Source organism: Nipponia nippon, unplaced genomic scaffold, assembly GCF_047370975.1.
Source record: "Nipponia nippon isolate SJK-2023a ecotype South Korea unplaced genomic scaffold, ASM4737097v1 scaffold_5, whole genome shotgun sequence".
Lineage (NCBI taxonomy): Eukaryota > Metazoa > Chordata > Aves > Pelecaniformes > Threskiornithidae > Nipponia > Nipponia nippon.
The window spans coordinates 23,558,992-23,577,377 of NW_028262369.1; the positions used below are offsets into that span (position 1 = coordinate 23,558,992).

At 41.1% G+C, this 18,386-nt stretch overlaps 1 protein-coding gene across 12 annotated transcripts in view; it reads left to right on the top strand.

The window, feature by feature from the left end:
* DOCK7 (dedicator of cytokinesis 7) overlaps positions 1 to 18,386 on the top strand; it is a 118,457-nt gene that overhangs the window by 64,948 nt on the left and 35,123 nt on the right. For 7 of the 12 annotated variants that reach the window (XM_087733705.1, XM_087733706.1, XM_087733710.1 and 4 more), the window contains 8 exons: positions 7,357 to 7,474; positions 8,055 to 8,125; positions 8,956 to 9,094; positions 9,293 to 9,394; positions 9,670 to 9,756; positions 10,516 to 10,747; positions 12,046 to 12,210; positions 13,145 to 13,314. In XM_087733705.1, the coding sequence (XP_087589831.1) occupies positions 7,357 to 7,474; positions 8,055 to 8,125; positions 8,956 to 9,094; positions 9,293 to 9,394; positions 9,670 to 9,756; positions 10,516 to 10,747; positions 12,046 to 12,210; positions 13,145 to 13,314 (1,084 nt within the window). Of the gene's footprint in view, positions 1 to 7,356; positions 7,475 to 8,054; positions 8,126 to 8,955; positions 9,095 to 9,292; positions 9,395 to 9,669; positions 9,757 to 10,515; positions 10,748 to 12,045; positions 12,211 to 13,144; positions 13,315 to 17,183; positions 17,277 to 18,386 lie in introns of all 12 variants that reach the window. The other 5 variants (XM_087733700.1, XM_087733701.1, XM_087733702.1 and 2 more) reach the window with 1 other exon arrangement.

Here is an 18,386-nt window from a genome sequence, read left to right on the forward strand (position 1 = left end):
CCTAGCGCTGGGAAGAATGAGGATTCATTCAAAGAGAATCTGCTGGCATAGAGTGGAAGCAAATGTAGGAGTTATCCTTAAATACAAGCAATAATCAGTATTGTGTACCAGGAAGCAGCACTGCATTTTCACAACCCACAGGTGCAGTTCTGTCCCATAAAAAACGAACCCAGTAATTTCTCATCTTGCAAGGTGTCCCACTGCAGCAGTCTTGAAGGTCCTCATCCTTGTACACTGCTGAGACCAAGTACCGAGAATTGTCTCTTAGGGAACAAACCTGTGAAGGCAAAGGGATAAGTAAGATTTTCCTTTTTCTGCTCTATTTCAGGTATTTATGAATTCACAGGCTGTGACCAATCAGGAATTGTCTCTCAAGCATAATTTTAAAACACTTGAGCAAAGCAGCAAAGTAATGATTTAAAAATCCCTGAACACTGAGAGTTTTGAGGATTCTGGCCTCAGGTCTCAGCTCTGGCTGCACCATGCAAAGAGTCGGGGAACGGGAGGGCAAGGACAACTCTGCGCCCTGGCATGTAGTGCTGCCAAGGATCAGAGCAGCCTTTGCTTCATTTGAATTGCAGCTTGTTGTTAACTGGCTCTTCAGATACTTTAGCTGGACAGTCCTTTTGCCTTTTAGCATAGACTGAAGAGCTGTGAACAGGCCTGAGATATGTGCAGGCCCATGCAGATACCGGAATGCTCACCTAGTTCTGTTCAGTTCTCTGCAGCTTGCGTTAAATCAGGTCAGAAATGCATACATGTAAGATGCAGAAAGAATGGTTCTTGCCAACTAAATGCCTGTCTGGTTCTCTGTTGACACCTCTTGTAAAGCCACAGTTAGCTGAGCCTGGCCAGCTGAGACTGGGCTGTATCTGCTCACTGTTGGCTGATGTAAAACACAGTGGAGAAGAGTTATTTGCTTAATTAGTCATTTGAGCCTGGGAGGCTCTAGGCAAGTGAGGAATTTGGTTATGGGCTGTTCATTATTGCTCCTGTATGTCCATTCACTTGCCGATCATTTCTTTTGCACTGAATATTTGGTGCATTGATGAAAACATGATGGCCTCTTCATTTCTAAAGTAACAGAAGTCGCTCGTTGGAGACAGACTGGTTGAACACATTCAGGATGTAAACAAGCAGCCAAGAGGTGAGCAAAGTGCTAAGACTTCTTGCTGTGTCACAGAGCTCGTGCCACTGTTAGATCTCCAGGTGAGCAGCGGGAGCAAAGTTGTTTTGTGCAGAGAAATGAGAGGGAGTTAGGACTGTGCGTTTGTTTCTTCTCTGATGCTTAGAGGTACAGCAGTCCACACCCCAAGACCACCAGTGACTGCACTGGAGCATCTCACAGCTTGAAAGTTATAAACATATGTGTTATTCTGTGTTGGGAGTTTAGAGTCAGGTTTACTATGGTTGGTGCTGCTTATTCAATGGATAAGTATTACATTGGCTTTGGCCAGCAGGGAGTCTGCTGTATTCCTAAATCAGGTGCTTCTCAGCAGAATTGCACTTGGGCTGGGTACGTGTGTCATCAAAGTGAAAATATTCTAGTGATGCAGTTGGGAAGCTCAGTCTACATAGAGACAAAGAACTGAACAGGGACTTTTGCTAAAATGAAACACCGTTTAATCTTTCTGCTTCTGCCTTTTTATCGGCACTTTATTTTAACTCCACATGTAAAAGTCTGGTAAGTAGGGCTCAAATGCTAATCATTATATTAATTCTTAATTTTATTGTGATGAGTGTTTATCATGATGAGTTCTCTGATCTGCATGGCATAGGGCTTTATTCCAGAGATCTAGTTTTGACAAAGTTGATTGCTTTCACAAGGGATGCCCACGAGGTTCTAGCCTATGAGAATCTGTTCAGTTGAAGGGTATCATGCCCTATTGAAATCTGTATTTTTTTCAGATTAGTTTCTAAGGAAACTCACCAAATCAGTATTTACTCAACCCTACTAAAAATCTGTTAGAAAAAGTGTTAGAACGATTAGGGTTATTCATGGGACAGTGATCAGCCTGGAGGGTTTTCATTGAGTCATCATTCCTGCAGCATTTTCTCATTTGTTAATATCAATGGAAAGGTATGAAGAGCTGTTCAAATGAGTGGGGGAAAAAAAAAAAAGCATGTGCAGGATCTGGATGGCACTCTTAACACTTTAACTCTGAAAGGTTTGATAGGTTTTGCTTTGAATGGTAGACCAAGATACATCATACCTGATAACCCTATTAAACACTTGCAATGTTTAAAAAAGTAAGATAACTCATTGGAGTTTCACTTGTGTAGATGAAGTTTAGGTATGGTTTTTATCTGGGCCTGACACTGCTCTGTAATAGGGAACAAAATCCAGCCTCTGGCATCTGACACAGGGATTTGGGGCTGCAAAACCTGAAGAACTGGTTGCAAAATTTAAAAAAAAATAAAAAAAAAAAAGAAAAAAATATAGACTTTCTGCAATCGACTTCAAAGTACTTGAGTGGCTTTGGTTTTACAGGGTTTCAAATGAATCATTTTCTGTTGTTTTAGCTATTTCTTACAAGAAGTGTTTCTCAGTTTTGTTTTATATAGTTTTGAATTCTTTCTAACCCCGTTGCCGAAGTTACTCAAGAAATAGCAATAACGAAGCAACTGGAGATCAGACATTTTACCAGGTTTCTGCAGCTTGAGAAGTTCCTGCGTGTCGCCGTGCACTGCCTGTTCCTGTGCCACAGTTGTCACGGCTCAGCTGATGGACGGTAACTCAGCAAGCTACGGCAGCTTTCTTGTGCCGGGGCATTGCTCAGACATGCCACTACCTTTTAGAAAGGTTTTTTTCCAAATGGAAAGGCAGTAAAAGTGCTCTGATGTCAAATATTAAAAAAGCACAAGTGGCTGCCAAGCACATTTCCATATTAATGCCAGTGCCAATGAAGTCAAGCAGTGATAAGCTCACTACAAAATAGCACCCATAGATGTCACAACAGTCACAGAGTCCATAAGAAAAGCAGGACACAGAAAAGCAGAGGAGAGAAAACCTGGTATGATTAAACTGTAAGATTCAGGGGCTGTTGAAACCCTGAGGGGGAATCCTGCCTCTGAGAGCTGTTAGCCCAGTCAAGAAAAGATGTATGTAACAAACATGATCCTGAAGATCTTCCATGCACCTGGGTGACCCTTATTAAATGGGCTTTAAATGATTTTATAGTAGGAATAAAGCAAATAAAAAGGTCTCTGGGTTTTACTGGAAAGGGAAATTTTCATAATAGTTAGACATTCCCTCTAAGAGTTAGGATCAGCTCTTAATGTTTTAATACTTTTATGAAGGATTTTGCAAAATGGCTGCAATCACATTATATAAATATTTAGAGGAGTGCCTGGTGCCATTATTTCCATGACTTGGGAAGCCTTTGTACTTTCGCAGTTCATTTTATGGAGGTAAAAGTACTTTTGAGATCTGTTTGAGATAATAGTATAAGCTTTGCATACATTTCGCATAGCATTTTAATAAAAGCTCCAGACACAAGTCCTTGGGTTTAAAGCTCCTGGCTGAAACTTTTATTGATAGAAATCTGTGAATAGTATCATCAAGAAGTACCTGGAAGCATAAGGACTAGCAGTCCTTTTGTTTAATCAGTGAATGCTTAGCATGGTTGTTGGTGTTGCAGTGTTATTTTCATGGTCAATTCCTTCTCCTCCCTTTATCCCTTCTATAGAGAATTGAACACTGTGATATGAGACCTCCCCACGATGTCTGGCCCACCAGAAAGTTGCTCTCTCTTCTTGCTTCCCACTGCTTGTGTATAATACAGGGCTGGGGCTGTCCTCTCTTGATTTCTGAAGACTACATTCAGTGCCATGCCACTTACTTTGCCTTTAAAAGCCCAGCAACTTCGATGCCTATCATCTCACCCACACAGATGGCAGCTTCTACCATCACTTTGCACGGAAGTTGTTTCACTTTTTTCAGAGTATAGTGGCTACACCTCTGGTGTCCTACAAAGTCTACTGAGCCCAGGTATTTGTGTACACAAATAATAAGATGAGAACTTGAGATGAATGAATCAAAGGAAAGAGGAGGAACAGAGAAGTCAGCCTCCCAGGGTGGCTGTCAGACAGGGGCATCTGTTCCTTCAAGAGATTTATAATATTCCTATTGGTTTTTCAGCCATGAGACTCTTCCCATGGCTCCTGTAACTGTGCTTATGGCAGATGGGAAGATCTGTGGCTTTTACCTATGTAGGGTAAGGTAAAATAGGATTTTTCATTTGAGGTCATATTCTGATGTGTGAGCGGGGGAATTCTTTTCCCCTCTCTATATGTAAATTCTCATCAAAAGGATGATGCCTGTAACAGGAAGCCCTCTGGAGAGAAGCAGCCTGAACAGGAGCAAGCATCCAACTCTCCCCTGTCTTACAGTGGGATCTGTGCATCTGAACTCTCCTAAGCAGCATGAGCTTCTTCGTAATGAAATGCAGGATAATTGCCCTCTGATCCTTTCATATGACAAGGGCTTGAAAAGCAATGAAGAGGGGAACAACCCATACATTTCCTCCAGTGTTTGTTGTTTTGAATGCAGCTGAAGCCCTACCTGACATGTAACGTCAGCTGTAATGTCTGCTTGTAGGTCTCTAGCACCCTCTTTCTAGAGTCACATCAAATTGGTGAAATGTCTCCATTGCTTCCAGGAGGCCCAGCGCTAGCAGAAGAGGTGGCAGGAGAACTGCAAGCTTGGTTTAGGCTCATCTCTGCTATTCAGCATAAATCAGTCCTAAGCATAAGACTGCCTTTAATATAGGGATCCTGTAGCCTGGCTTCACAAATACATTAAATCCTTCTCTTAAGCACTAATAATACTTAATAGAAGTTTTATGAGCAATGTACATTTTAGAGTAAATTTTCACATCCATTTTCATTTTAAAAAGAACATCAAGGAGCAAATGTATTCATGCCGGAACAAAGTAATTTAGTGGAGTCACAAAAACGGCACAGGCCCCCTCTGAAATAGTAGGAGAGCCTTGATTAGGCAAAGCGACCAATGGGGATGGGATTCAAAAACTTAATTCACCATGAAGGACTTGAAAGGGAAGAAATTCCCACGTGCCAGCTAAACATACTCTTCTGCCTGGAGGGGTGAAAAAGAGCCTGGCTTCATAATGCTGCCCTGTATAGCCTTCTGGAGCTATACAGCTGGACTGCTCTGCATAGGTGCTGACCTTGAGGAGGTACCTTGTTCTTCAGAGGCTCTTAGAGAATTCCTTAGGACTAGCATTAGCCTGTGTCTGAACAGATGGGAGTACCCATGGGTATCGGGGAGCAAATGGAGTTGCCATCAGAACCTAGTCCGTGGGTGGGATTCATTTGCTGAAACACTGACATCTAGTGCAATTTCAGACAGCCTAGGGCAGCCCACCTTTCCAGCTGCTCCTCCAGGAGAGTGACCCACCGCTAGCCCAGTGCTTAGGCTACCTGTGGCATCTAAAAAGGCACAGGGTGCCTTCGCTGAGCAACTAAATCACTGCCCTCCTGACAATCAAAAAAAGGGTCTTTTTGTTTTCAGTCTACTGTTTCCAGCACTCTGTAGTGGCTGCTTTATTACACTTAAAATGTTGTCCGGCTGTGCTCCTCACTGCAGTTTTCTGTGCCCATCTGTTGTCTCTTGTCTCTCTGGGGCAAGGAACAGTTGGAAACTACTTACAAATTGTGTTCAGGTTCACTGAATAGTTCCCGGAGGGGGACAGAAGGGAAGGGAACCTCTTTTGCCTCCTGCCTTACAAGCCAGAGCTTGTTACAGAATTGGTTGCTTCAGTGGGCAAAATGCAACATGCCAATCTTTTATCCCTAGGAGATGCAAGGCAGCAACATCAACCTCTCACCTAACCATTGGGCTGCTGAGTAGCCTGTGGTGAGCATCCTTCTTGGTCCCTGTTGTTGGAGCTGTAGGAACAAGGGTGTCTGAGGGGAATGATACTGGTTTGGTGGGCAGGGCTGTTGGGGTGATGGATAGGGGATTTCCAGGCTGACTTTTTGAAGATGTATAATAATTCATATGCTGTCGCTTGTTTGGGGGCAAAAGAAGGTATATTTCCTTTGACTAACTGAGTATGTTGAGTGGAATCATTCAGGGGCTGTTGTCTTTTTTGTCTTTATAGGAACATGCAAGGGACTTTCTGTGGTATAAATTACTTGTTCATAGGGCAGGCGAGGGCTTGTAGTGGACAGTTTTGCTAACATTGTGTGAATCCAACTTGCACTTTGTTGGCAGGGACTCAGGAGGGCTAAGAGGATGGAAAATATTGCAGAATTTTGCATCTCGTCATTGTCGTGTTTGAAGTAATCATAGACTTGGAGAAATGGACCTGGAAGAGGCCTCCAAAATGTGGCCCTCCCCAGTGAAGGCTGAGGTTGTCTATAAGCCGATCTGGACAGGTGTCTGCCTCATCTGTCCTCAAAAGCTACCAGAAAATGGAGATTTCACACCCACCCCAGGCAATTTGTTCTACTGCTTAACTAGCCTTACGGTCGGAACATTTTCCCTTGCATCTAACCTAACTCTCCTGTGCTGCAATTTCAGGCTGTTGCATCCTGTCATATTCCCCGTGGATGTGATGATCACTTTATTACTTTGATCTTTGCAGCAGTTCTTTAGATACCTGGGATTGTTGTCATTACCTGTGGCCCCAGCCATTCCCTAAACACTCCTAGTTCAGTTTGGCCATCCACCCTGTATTCCAGAGCTCCTAACTTGCTTCTCAGCTGTGAGTTTTAGTTGATCCCCATCCTCCCCAAAGTGTGGTATTCAGGCGTGGAATTGGAGACACAATTCTATCTCAGTCATTGTGAAGACTGCTTATGTGCTGAAGCTACAGATATCCATTTAGTTTAATCCATTTTCAGAGGAGAGGTGTAACCTGAAGTCATCATGATGTAAGGAGATTTAAAAAAAAGAAAGGAAAAAAAAAGGATAGGTCACAACAAGGAAGATATTTAACAGGAACCAGCCACTCTGCGTTGAACAAACATTTCTCAGTGCTTTTCTATTCATGTTTTCTTTCCACTTGAACTTCTTAGATTGTAGAATCACTGGTAAATTTTTTAGATGTATTTTTCAAGTACCCTTATAAACAGGAACTATTTCACAGTATGATGGCAGTTTAAAAAATTGTGACTTTTGATGTCTATAATAAGGAGCCATTATCAAATCATTTGTATGGGTGTGCACTTATGTTGAAGAGAAGACCACCTGGCTAATGGAAAATGTCAAACCCTTCACTTTGACTCTCTTGAGTGTTTCCATAGAGGTTTAAATAATAGCATTAATTAAGGTGTGAACCCTCTTATTCTTACACGAAGATGCTCACTTGATGCCTTTGTCTCTTGCAGGAATCTTCTTTATGTCTATCCTCAAAGCCTTAACTTTGCCAACCGCCAAGGATCTGCCAGGAATATCACTGTAAAAGTCCAGTTCATGTATGGGGAGGACCCAAGCAATGCTATGCCGGTGAGGGAAGTGCTTTGTGCTCCGTGTGAATTCTGCATGCCGATAAGGCAGAGTACACGTTGCAGTCATAAAATCCCTGTGTTAAAGAAAAACTTGCTGAAATACATTTCAAAATAACAAGTTCAGGAGAATATAAAATTACAGTATTTCAGAACAAAGAGTACATTTGTATAGAGTTTGCAAAGTAGCAATGTAGTAGCTAGTATTTTAACCTGAGATGTTTGCAGTGGACACCCTTGTGTTTGGAATAGCATCTTTGCTTCCATGCCAAAAAAACTAAAGGTGATCATTATATTTGTGTTCAGGGCCAGAAGTGATCAGCACTTGGTGAAGATCTGCATAGGGGTGGTTACTTTAATCAGTTCTTCAGCCGTATCTGTGAGCATGTGTAACTGGGGCTATTGTGAACTCTTCAGTGACTAAGTACAACATTGCATATAAGTGAAGGAGCATGTAACAAGCAGATGTGACTGTACACAGCTGCACAGACTTGTGAATGGCGCTGTAAATGTCTCTGCGGGATTATGGAACAAATTCTTGACACAGTTTTATAGGGGTTTTTTTTTTTTGTTTTTTGCAGGTCATCTTTGGCAAATCTAGCTGTCCTGAATTTTCCAAAGAAGCATACACAGCTGTAGTATATCACAACAGGTAAAACACATGACGGCTTGTGGAAGTACATGGCCCCATATGGATAATATGATTCCAGCCAAAGGAAGTTTTACCAGTGTGAAAGTGGAGTAACTCACCAGTGACTCCGTCTCAGTGTTAATTATTTAACAATGACTATCTGCATAGCACTCACAACAGCTGCAGTGTCAGTTGATGCTGTCATTAGAGTTTTGTGATGATTAGGAGCCGGAGTCTTTGTTTGCTCTGGTACAAATCAAGAGCATTGTGTCAGGGGCTGTGATTCTGAGCACGTAGCTCAGCTCAGCAAATGCTGTAAGTACAAGCTTCGAGTTAGTAGGCATGAAGATTTACATTATAAACTCATGTTAGCCTGTGCTTTGTGATTTTGCTGCAGCCTTTTAGACTTCAGTTACAAATTGGAAGTACTTGGTCTTGAAAATAATTTCATTGCAGCTGGGGCAAGGAGTGCTTAATCTGGCCTTAACATGTTGATAGTCTTTGTAGCTGTACCAGGGAGAGATGTACTGGGGAGAGAATCCTGTCCTGCAGGTTGGGGGTTGTGGCAGTCTCCACCTTGAGACAAGAGTTTATTGCTCATGGGGAGCAGCACAGTTCAGAGTGCCTGTGTGAGGAGGGGGCTGCCACTTTCATTTTTTGTGGACTGTAAATGCATATGCAAAGTTTTTCCAGTCCTCGGTGATCAGAAAGTGAAGCTTTAATCCCTTGGGATAGTCCATATACTTCCTTCCCTCCAGATACTTTAACTCAAAGGATTCGGTCTGAAGCATAAGATAGTAAACCATACTGTTTGTATTGATGACTCAGTTGAGGGTCTGGTCTCTGCACAGATCGCCTGATTTTCATGAGGAAATCAAGATTAAGCTTCCAGCCACTTTAACCGATCACCACCACCTGCTTTTTACTTTCTACCATGTCAGTTGCCAGCAAAAACAAAACACTCCCCTGGAGACTCCAGTCGGATACACTGTGAGTGTCTTTCAGTCTTTATGTTTTTCAGCACAAGATATATTCATAATGCATTTGTTTGCAGTTTGTTTAGCATCACTGTCAACTCCTATGCCATTGTAGAATTTGAGAATTTGACAGGCAAGCCTGCAAAGTTCAAGAAAGCCTTAAGTAGTGTGTGGTTTTGTTTTTTCCTTTGTTAATTTCTTCTCCTTAAAGTGGATACCGATGCTTCAAAATGGACGGTTAAAGACTGGTCAGTTCTGCCTACCTGTTTCATTGGAAAAACCACCACAGGCTTATTCAGTGCTTTCTCCAGAGGTGAGTTTTTCTTCATGCTGAAAATCAGCAGAATACTTCTGTTAAAAAGTGAAAGAATGTATGTGTACGTGTGTGTGTGCGTGCGCACGCACGTGTATTTTTAAGTCTTAGGTTATTTATTTCTTAAATACTGTTCAGTTCAGACAGGTGTGTGTCTGTGTGTGGGGGCACCTGTGTGATCTGTCAATAAAATGAAAAGAAATGGCAATTGTAATTAGAAGTGTCTTAGCTCTGCTTTCTGTCACGTCCTCACTCATCTCTCTGGTAACTTGCAGGTTCCACTCCCTGGAATGAAGTGGGTGGATAACCACAAAGGTGTTTTCAATGTAGAAGTTGTTGCTGTATCATCCCTCCACACTCAGGTAAATGTTAAGAGCAGTCATTGCAATAAAAAGAGTTTCATAGTCTTTTGACAGTTGAAATGCTGTCAAAGTTGATACTGTGAAGAGTATAATAATTACTTGTAGTGAAATTACAATCTCATTTTCAGTTCTGAGCCAGCAGACCTGTTATTCCGCATTCTGCTGTGAGTATATTTGAGAAGTCCTGCTTAAAAATATGAGCAGTTTGGCCTTTATTCACAGGGAGTGAATGGCCAACAGTGTTTTCAGACCTCAGACTGTTGTGTTTAATACAACAGGTCTAACATACAGTCCAGGGGTATGATGTTTTCTTGTTTTTCCTTTTCCCCTTTGCCTCTTTTGTTTCTCCATGTATTTTTCATCTGTCTTTCTTTGATCTGAAAAGAAAGATGACAATTGTTTTGACTAATCATTTCAACTTTTGTTTTATTAATTCCCAGTATGTCATTTGATGTTTTTTGTGTATTTTATTTGTGCTGTAAACAGTAACATGATCTTATTTTTGTCTGTTTTTCTAAGAATACGCAGTCTGTGGGTCATCTAGTTTTGCCCTGACAGCTTCTGAACATTGGCTGATTTCAGTTGAATTAGACATATAGGCAGAGCTCTCAAAGATGTTGAGTTACTGCTAATTTTGTGAGATTAAATGGTCAGATAGAAGAATGAGGGATAGAATCCATCCATGAGGTACAAATCCATAGAAAGTGGAGTTGGTTTTGGAGCTTCTTGCTGATTATTGGTTTTTTTGCTTGTGTGTAGGACCCTTATCTTGACAAGTTCTTTGCACTTGTCCATGCTCTGGATGAGCACATGTTCCCTGTGCGAATAGGAGACATGAGAATTATGGAAAACAACTTGGAAAATGAACTGAAAAGCAGCATTTCAGCTTTAAATTCCTCTCAACTGGAGCCGGTAGTGCGATTTCTTCATCTCCTGCTTGACAAACTGATTCTTCTGGTAGTAAGACCTCCTGTCATTGCAGGCCAAATAGGTATTCTATTTAAGTTTTATAGAGAATTACATAGCTGAAAGTTTGACACTTCCAATTTTATCATATTTATGTAGAAATAAAAAAGTCAATTTTTATGCTTTATTTCAGTGCCACTAATATACCATGTATCTTCAAAATAAAACATGCTGGCATCCAGATCAGTGGTGGTATACACAGGAGCAATATTTAATACAAAGGTTTCCAAGAACGACTAGTAATTTGGTGTCGAAGTTGAGACACCAGAAAGGGGCCTGACTTTCATGAGTTGGATGCTCAGCATTTTCTTAGCACTGGAGTCTGTCAAGGTGTCTCCATACTGACATTCAGAAACTAAGAATTTCAACCTTACTAGTCACCTTGGATAAATCTTGAAGTAGGTAAGATAAGAAGATACATGTATGTTCCTCTGGCTATTGTGGATCTGATACTGTCAGCATGAATAATCCTTCCTTTTGCTCCCTGTTATGGGCTATGCTCTGGCAGTACAAAAAAATCTCAAGTGGAAGTCAAGATTAGCTCCTTAGTATTTAAAATAGCAGTTGGGATTTTTTGTAGGAAACTTGAGTTTGGACATGATGGAATATAGGTATTCAAGACTGCTTTAGAAATAGCAATCATTTATTTTAGAAAGGTTATCTTTCTGGGGAAGAATTTTGCTTGAATTTTTATTTTATATTTTAAAGCTCTTTCGCTCTGTAAGTGTTCTGTATTGGTTTAGTTTGTCTGTATGGAGCATTGAGGACATCAGTGTCTAGGTTTTAAAAAACTAAGATTTACAGTCTCCAGCTGCTGTCTGCTTCATCCCTAATTTGTTTAGAATATCTACCTCGGGCCATGTGTAGATTTCTGTGCTCATTTTTAGATTTTTTTCCAAAACAGAATGGAATTGTTCTTTTTGATACAGTTTATATTTTGGCTAAGGCTTAAATGGAGGAAATAATTAACTGAGAAAAGTATGATGAATATCCAAAGGATATTATCCATCAATTAAACAAGGACTTGATCTTGTTACCATTGCAGTTGATGACCAAAGTTGGTCCGATTCCAGAAATCAGGCCTAAATTCATTAACTTAGTTATTAATAAAAGTGGAAGCTTATCACTGCAACACCTGTCTTCCTGTCAAGCTGTTTATTAGACCTAGTTCAAATACTAGGTTCGGTTTTTCATGAGAAATGCTTGCTATACTCTTAACAAGCTTCACCATTTATCCTTTAGAAGGTGGACAAAATGCACATTTAGGATTTGCTCATGGGTACTTCTGCAGTCTAAAACAAACTCCTCACTTATTACTTTCAGTTAACCTGGGCCAAGCATCTTTTGAAGCGATGGCATCAATCATAAACAGACTTCACAAGAACTTGGATGGAAACCAGGACCAGCATGGCAGAAATAGCCTTCTTGCTTCCTATATTTATTATGTTTTTCGCCTACCAAATACCTATCCCAACTCACCATCACCAGGTAGCTCTTTTTCATTTTATTTCAAGTCACAGTTTGTTAAAAGCAAGCAGAAATTGCTTGCTGGCAGGTGCTCTTGAGCTCCAACTGCATGGCTTGTGCCCTGCCACGCTGTTATTAACTTTCTCTATGATCCAGCGTAGCCATTTACAAGATGAGTTTAATTACAGTTAGCGATGTCAGAGATTTAACTATTTGATGATCTTAAATAACAGTGTCACCGCTGAAAGACCACGAGGCTAAATTATGGCAAAATACTGTTTTTTTAGTTTTGTTTTCTGTAGCAAGTTAGACAGATGTGGTACACTCTTGGCCTGTCATGTTTCCCAGTCTCCTTCACTGGTACTTTTGTACTTTTATCCAGTTCCAACAAAAGTTGAAACACTGGCAAAGGAGTGTGAAATACCTGAAAAAACATGTCTGGGTACAGGAGGGAGACAAATTAATTCCACCCCTGCTGAGAACAAGGGATATATCTGCATGGGGGAAGAGTCGGTGTGAATGACAGTCACAGAAAACTAGGCTTTGGAAGGACTGTTGTGCACAGCACTTGCTTTTTGCATGAAGTGGAAAGCCTCTGAGAGGGGTTGGGAAGGTTGTGTACTTAAAACTCTGCCCAGTTCTTCAGTGGTTTTCAACTCTGAGGTCTGGAAAGTATCCCTTTAGCTAAAGACATACCTCACACTGGCTGCCTAAATCCCCAGGGAGCTTCCTGCTTCCCAGAGGTCAGTGGATAAAATAGCTTTTTAATCCCATCCCTTTCTCCCTGCTGCTTGCCTTGGAGAACCAGGCAAGGGGAAGGCAGAGGGAAGATTTCCTTACGGGCCAGACCTACTGGTTATACAGAGGGTTTGCTGCATCAGGCTGGTGTAAAGCAGCATGAGATCAAGGCTCTGACTGACGGTCTAACAGGATGTTCTTTCATACACCGCCGTAGGTCCTGGTGGCTTAGGAGGGTCAGTGCATTATGCCACCATGGCTCGATCTGCTGTCCGACCAGCAAGCCTTAACTTGAACCGCTCACGGAGCCTCAGCAACAGCAACCCAGATATATCTGGGACGCCCACCTCGCCGGACGATGAAGTTCGCTCGATCATTGGCAGTAAGGTATGCATGCACTGCTGAGGGTCTTACAGGAACTTCAGCATCTTTTATTTAATCTTTAAAGAAATAACAGGGAAGTTTTTGTGATTTTTTTCCTATGAAAAGATGTCCTTACTAATGGCCTTTTCTCAGACTTTTTCTGGCAGTTGCTGATAACACTACTGAAACTCCACTCCTTGAAAATAGTTGCTGATCTCTCTGAATTGTTGGAGACCATCCTGGCGGTGTTACTTCCACAAGTGTGGTGGCTAGGGCCAAGAGTCCTTCTGGACTTGTCTCCCGAAGACTAATAGGACAAGAATAGTTCTACTACCTCACTTTTCACATGGCCAGCAGCCATATCCTCTGACCAGCTCTGTTATGTCTCCCCAAACTTTGCATCCCTTACCTTGGCACCCTGTGATCCCACTCTTACCTCTGAACCCAAAACTTTCTCTTCTCCTCTGCATTCGGCACTAATGGCTGCTCAGATGCTTTCTCTACTAATGTCCAGAGCAGGTATCTTGCACACCGCAGGAATATTCCTAGTCTGTGCATGGGCCAGAGAGGATTTCAGATGGTTAGTGAGTGAGCCGTAGTCCAGCCAGCTGAGCTGCAGTGTGAATTTATGGTGTGCTAACTCTGCACCCACACTGACCCCCCAGACCTGAAAGTGACTTTCTAGTGTGGGCACATTAGTGCAGAGCATCTGGCATGGTCTTACTTTGGCTCTTAAGGGCTCAGTATATGCATCTCCTGCGGAAGGGCCTGTCCCTCTCTGGTGACTTCCAAGTACATAGGACTGCTACAGTCCCCATTTGAGCACTTCAGTTTCATGCCTAAAATAGGTGGGATGAGCCAGGGCAAATCTGCTGTGTTGGTAATTCCCTGGGTAATACCCTGAGAGGTGTGGCTTAGCTTGCTTGGGGTTGTCTTTTTTAATCTTTGAACTGTGATAACTTACACCAAGATGAGACTCTTTCCCACCTGTGACCCTTCACTCTTCCAGCACAGATGAATTCCTGAGTCCTTTCAGAGAGCTGTTGTGTTCGATCCTTTGGAAGATCAGTGAGCAAGTTTTTTAATAAAGCCATCAGCCTGACCAGATGGGCTTGACGCTGGTTGGTCCTCGGTTTTATAAGAGCAAGAAAAACATAGTTTCAGAAAGATGTTACCAATTTAAAATGAATAACAACATGATTTGCCAAACAAATAAGAGGCTGAAGAAGTGTGGGCAGGCCAATCATTATTTCTTACATCAAAGTTTGGACTTAGAAGTCTTAAAGTATTTTAAAGACCACTTCAGTATCTTGCTAATTAAACAACCCTGACCTTTTGTGAAATGCCGTAGACACTAATGTGCATATGGAATTTACACAGGCTATCAGAAGTTTAACGTGTGCTGGCTTAGGGAATAATGTCACAATACAAAACAGAGAGAGATTTTCATATAGATATGTACTCCAGGCTTTAAAGAAAAACCTATTCTGTGAATAATTGTTGAGGGAAAAGTTTCTTTTAGGGTAGTCTGAGAACCAGAAATTAAGCTCAGTCTGACTATACAGACTTTTGGTTGAATATAATTATTTCTGCTTGTTAATATCAATAGACAAAAATAAGAAACTTCTTGAGATGTTGAAATGAGTAAAAGGGTGCAAAAATTCCTATTCTATTTCTCCAAGTAATGGCTTAAGCACATATACCCAAATAGGGAACCCACACTTCAAATTAGAATCTATCATGGGAGGCTTTCTGCTTTTAAAAAAAACAAATAGTGTTTTGTTGTTTTGTGGAAATGTTCAGAGTCCAGTCCTGTATTGTTTTTTATTGTAATGTAAGATATTTATAGGTTCGGTAAATATGCTTTAAGTCTCCCCTTTATCAGCTTCTTACTTAATTTTGAAAATTCAAATAATCATCCCTTTACAGGATTTGGAAGATTTCTGTTTATTATCATAACAGAGGAAGTTTTGGGTCTGTCACTTATTTTGCCTTCAGTTGTGAATTGAGGCCATGTAAATTTTATTGCCCACTAAAGCAAGTTTATTAAGTGTCTAAAAAGACCTATGATGAGATTTTATGCTTTAAGTGTTCCTGAAATGTTGGAGATGTGCTGGGAAAAAACAGAAAAGATTGTGGAATTTCATTGCTCCAACACTGGATTTTCACAAATACGTGTTATGTTCCTGCACAGCTCCAGCTGCAGGTTGAACCCCAGAGACAGAACAGAATTAATAGCAGTTTTGTGAACTTTGAGTGATTGTGCCAAGCAATAAGAAGCTCTTGTACTCTTTTATTTTCCAAAGAGGGAACAATCTTTCTCTTTTCAGATTTTTACAAAATGACTTCTGCTTCTGCAAACACAGTATGTGTTTAACTTTATCCTCAGAACCAGAGTGACATGATTAAAAAGCCTGTGAGCAGAAATGTGAGTGTGATAAAGGCATTTTCAAAATTAGACCTGATTTTACAAAACATGAGCTTAGTTCAGCATTCTGCAAAGTCCTTTCGACTTTAATTCACTGTGAGCAAAATAAAGCATGTTTATGGGTCTGAGCCGGGCAGAGCGCTTTGATTTATTTCTTCCAAAAAGTAATTGAGATTAAAACACTCTCCTTATGTGTGTTCAGTATTTTTTTTATTGGACATCTTAAGCAAAATTACAGCATTGCTGTACTCTGCATAGAGGATAGCTGAGTGGATTAATGGTTTGAATCCCAGATTACAGCTCTCACACTGGGTTCAATCTTGAGGTGGATTTTTCTTTGCTGAGAGAAATAGATTGTTAGGCTTGGTAGACTTCGCGGCTGATGATAATCACTGTGATGAAATGGGCTGCATCTTTGCTTCACGTATTGGGAAAAAGCCCTAAGTTGGCACAGAAACTAGGATGAAAGCTCTTGCTCAGGTGAGGATCGAAACCAATGAATGGAATTTATAAGGAACTGCTATTGGGTTGTGGCATTGCAAAACTGCCTCCATTAGAGGTGGTTCCTGGGAACCCAGTCCATTGCATCCCACTGAATGTTCCTGATTTGGGAGCAGCCTGAAGGACAAACGCAAGTTTAAATTTTTCTTTTTCTTCTTTCTGAGTGTCTTTGAGAGGAGAAGGGAGTGGAGAGAGAGGAGGGTTCCACAGTAATTTTGCCCATATGATCCGTTGCAGGAGTAGAATTTGGAGTACGAACTAGATTGAGCTTTTTTATATTTAGCTTGGCAAAGCAGGTTGGTTCCAGAAAAGGTATGTGCTCTTCCCTCTTTTTGCCACACTGCTCAGAGAAAATATCCAAATGTCCATGTGAAATCCTGTTCACAGGGTTACTCTACCAGCGGTGCTGAATTTTTATTCCATGAGTAGGAAACCCTGTGAGAACTGACAGTGAGTCTTTTCAAAATTTCTCAGCATTTCTGTTAAGATTTGTAGAGCTTATAAACTGTGGGCTAACAAGCAGTCTACCCTAAAAGTGCTGGAAACCTCCGAGAGCATCCTTTGTGGTTTTCACATCTGTGCACCAATTTTCCTCTGTCACAGTGTAGATCTGGGCTGGCTCCATCTACTGAAGTGAATGGGTTTAAACTGATCAAAGTAAGAGTGGGATTTTTCAGGAGGAGGATAGTTTTTGAATGTCAAGCATTACAGATACAACAGGTCGGACCAGAGCTGTCGACAGTATTCATGTGGTGTATGTGTGTGATGAGATATAAAATAATCCTCAGGACTAAAATGTTTCAACAGACACCTGAGAATGCAGGCTGCCTAAACAGTGCTAACTGGTGATGTGTTTGCAGTGAACCTGGTTTGATTGCATTTAAGGACTAAACTTTGACTACTGTATGGCATGCAACATGTAATATTTCTTTCCTTTCCCAACTGCTTTCTATTACATGCCCAGGGTTTAGACCGCTCCAATTCCTGGGTAAACACTGGTGGTCCAAAAGCAGCCCCATGGGGATCCAACCCCAGCCCAAGTGCAGAGTCAACACAGGTGGTGTCTTCGGTAGAGGTTTTTCTGGCTTTGTTTTCCCTGATGTTTCCCTGTAGAATATCTTCCTTTCAGTGTATACTCCAATTTTGGTGGTTTGGTTTTTTTTTTTTTTTTAATTATTTATTTATTCCTTGAAAACTTTGTGAGTTTTATTTTATAATTTAGCATCTTCTCCCCTACCACCTCACCACGCTGCATGAAAAACCTCAAAATGCGTGAACGTGTCCCCTTCTTTCATTTCAGTGGTTGCTGGTCTGTGAAATGTAAATGCTGTGACTGCTCTTCTCCCTTCTCTTCTCCCTTCTCTTCTCCCTTCTCTTCTCCCTTCTCTTCTCCCTTCTCTTCTCCCTTCTCTTCTCCCTTCTCTTCTCCCTTCTCTTCTCTCTAACACTAGTTTCAGCTTCAAGTGGAGCACATTTCTAAGTGGGAACATCAATCACAGCTTCATAGTTTTGTCCATGTTTGCCATTTTTTTTGATGTTGTGAACCATTTTGCCATTTTCATCAAGCATTTAGTATTCATCTCAAGTAATCCTTCATGACTGTTTGAGTGGAATATTGTTAAACCAAAATTGGTACACATGTAAAATTCTCTCAGAAAACATGTAAATTTGAGTGCTGGAGCCAGTGACTTGCTAGGGCCGATTGTATCTGTTCTGTGTTGCAAAGTATGAAAACTTTATAACAGCTTCAGTCAGAAAGACTTAACTTATTTAGCCCCTATTGCCTGCTGCTTTCCACTGCATGGTTGCCTTGAACGTACCTCTCAACTGTACCTCCTTTCAAGTTTATCGGTCTTCCAGAAATATTTAGTCTGAGTTCAACTTGCACTCACGGCAAATTATTTCCATCCAGAACAGAACTTCAGTAATTCTCTCATTCCCTGTGCCAGTAGCAGTGTTGCTGTGGGGTACATCCCCACGTGCTTGGTCTCTGGTAGATTGAGAGGTATGGACTGAAATTACAAGTATTACCTCCGTGACATATGCATGTTGATAAAATACAGTGATGAAAAAGTTTCATGCTTTGCAGCATTAAGTGTCTGTGCATAAGAACATGCAGTTATTTGAATAGTCTGTATGTCTTAAAACAATAAAAAGTACTGTAATT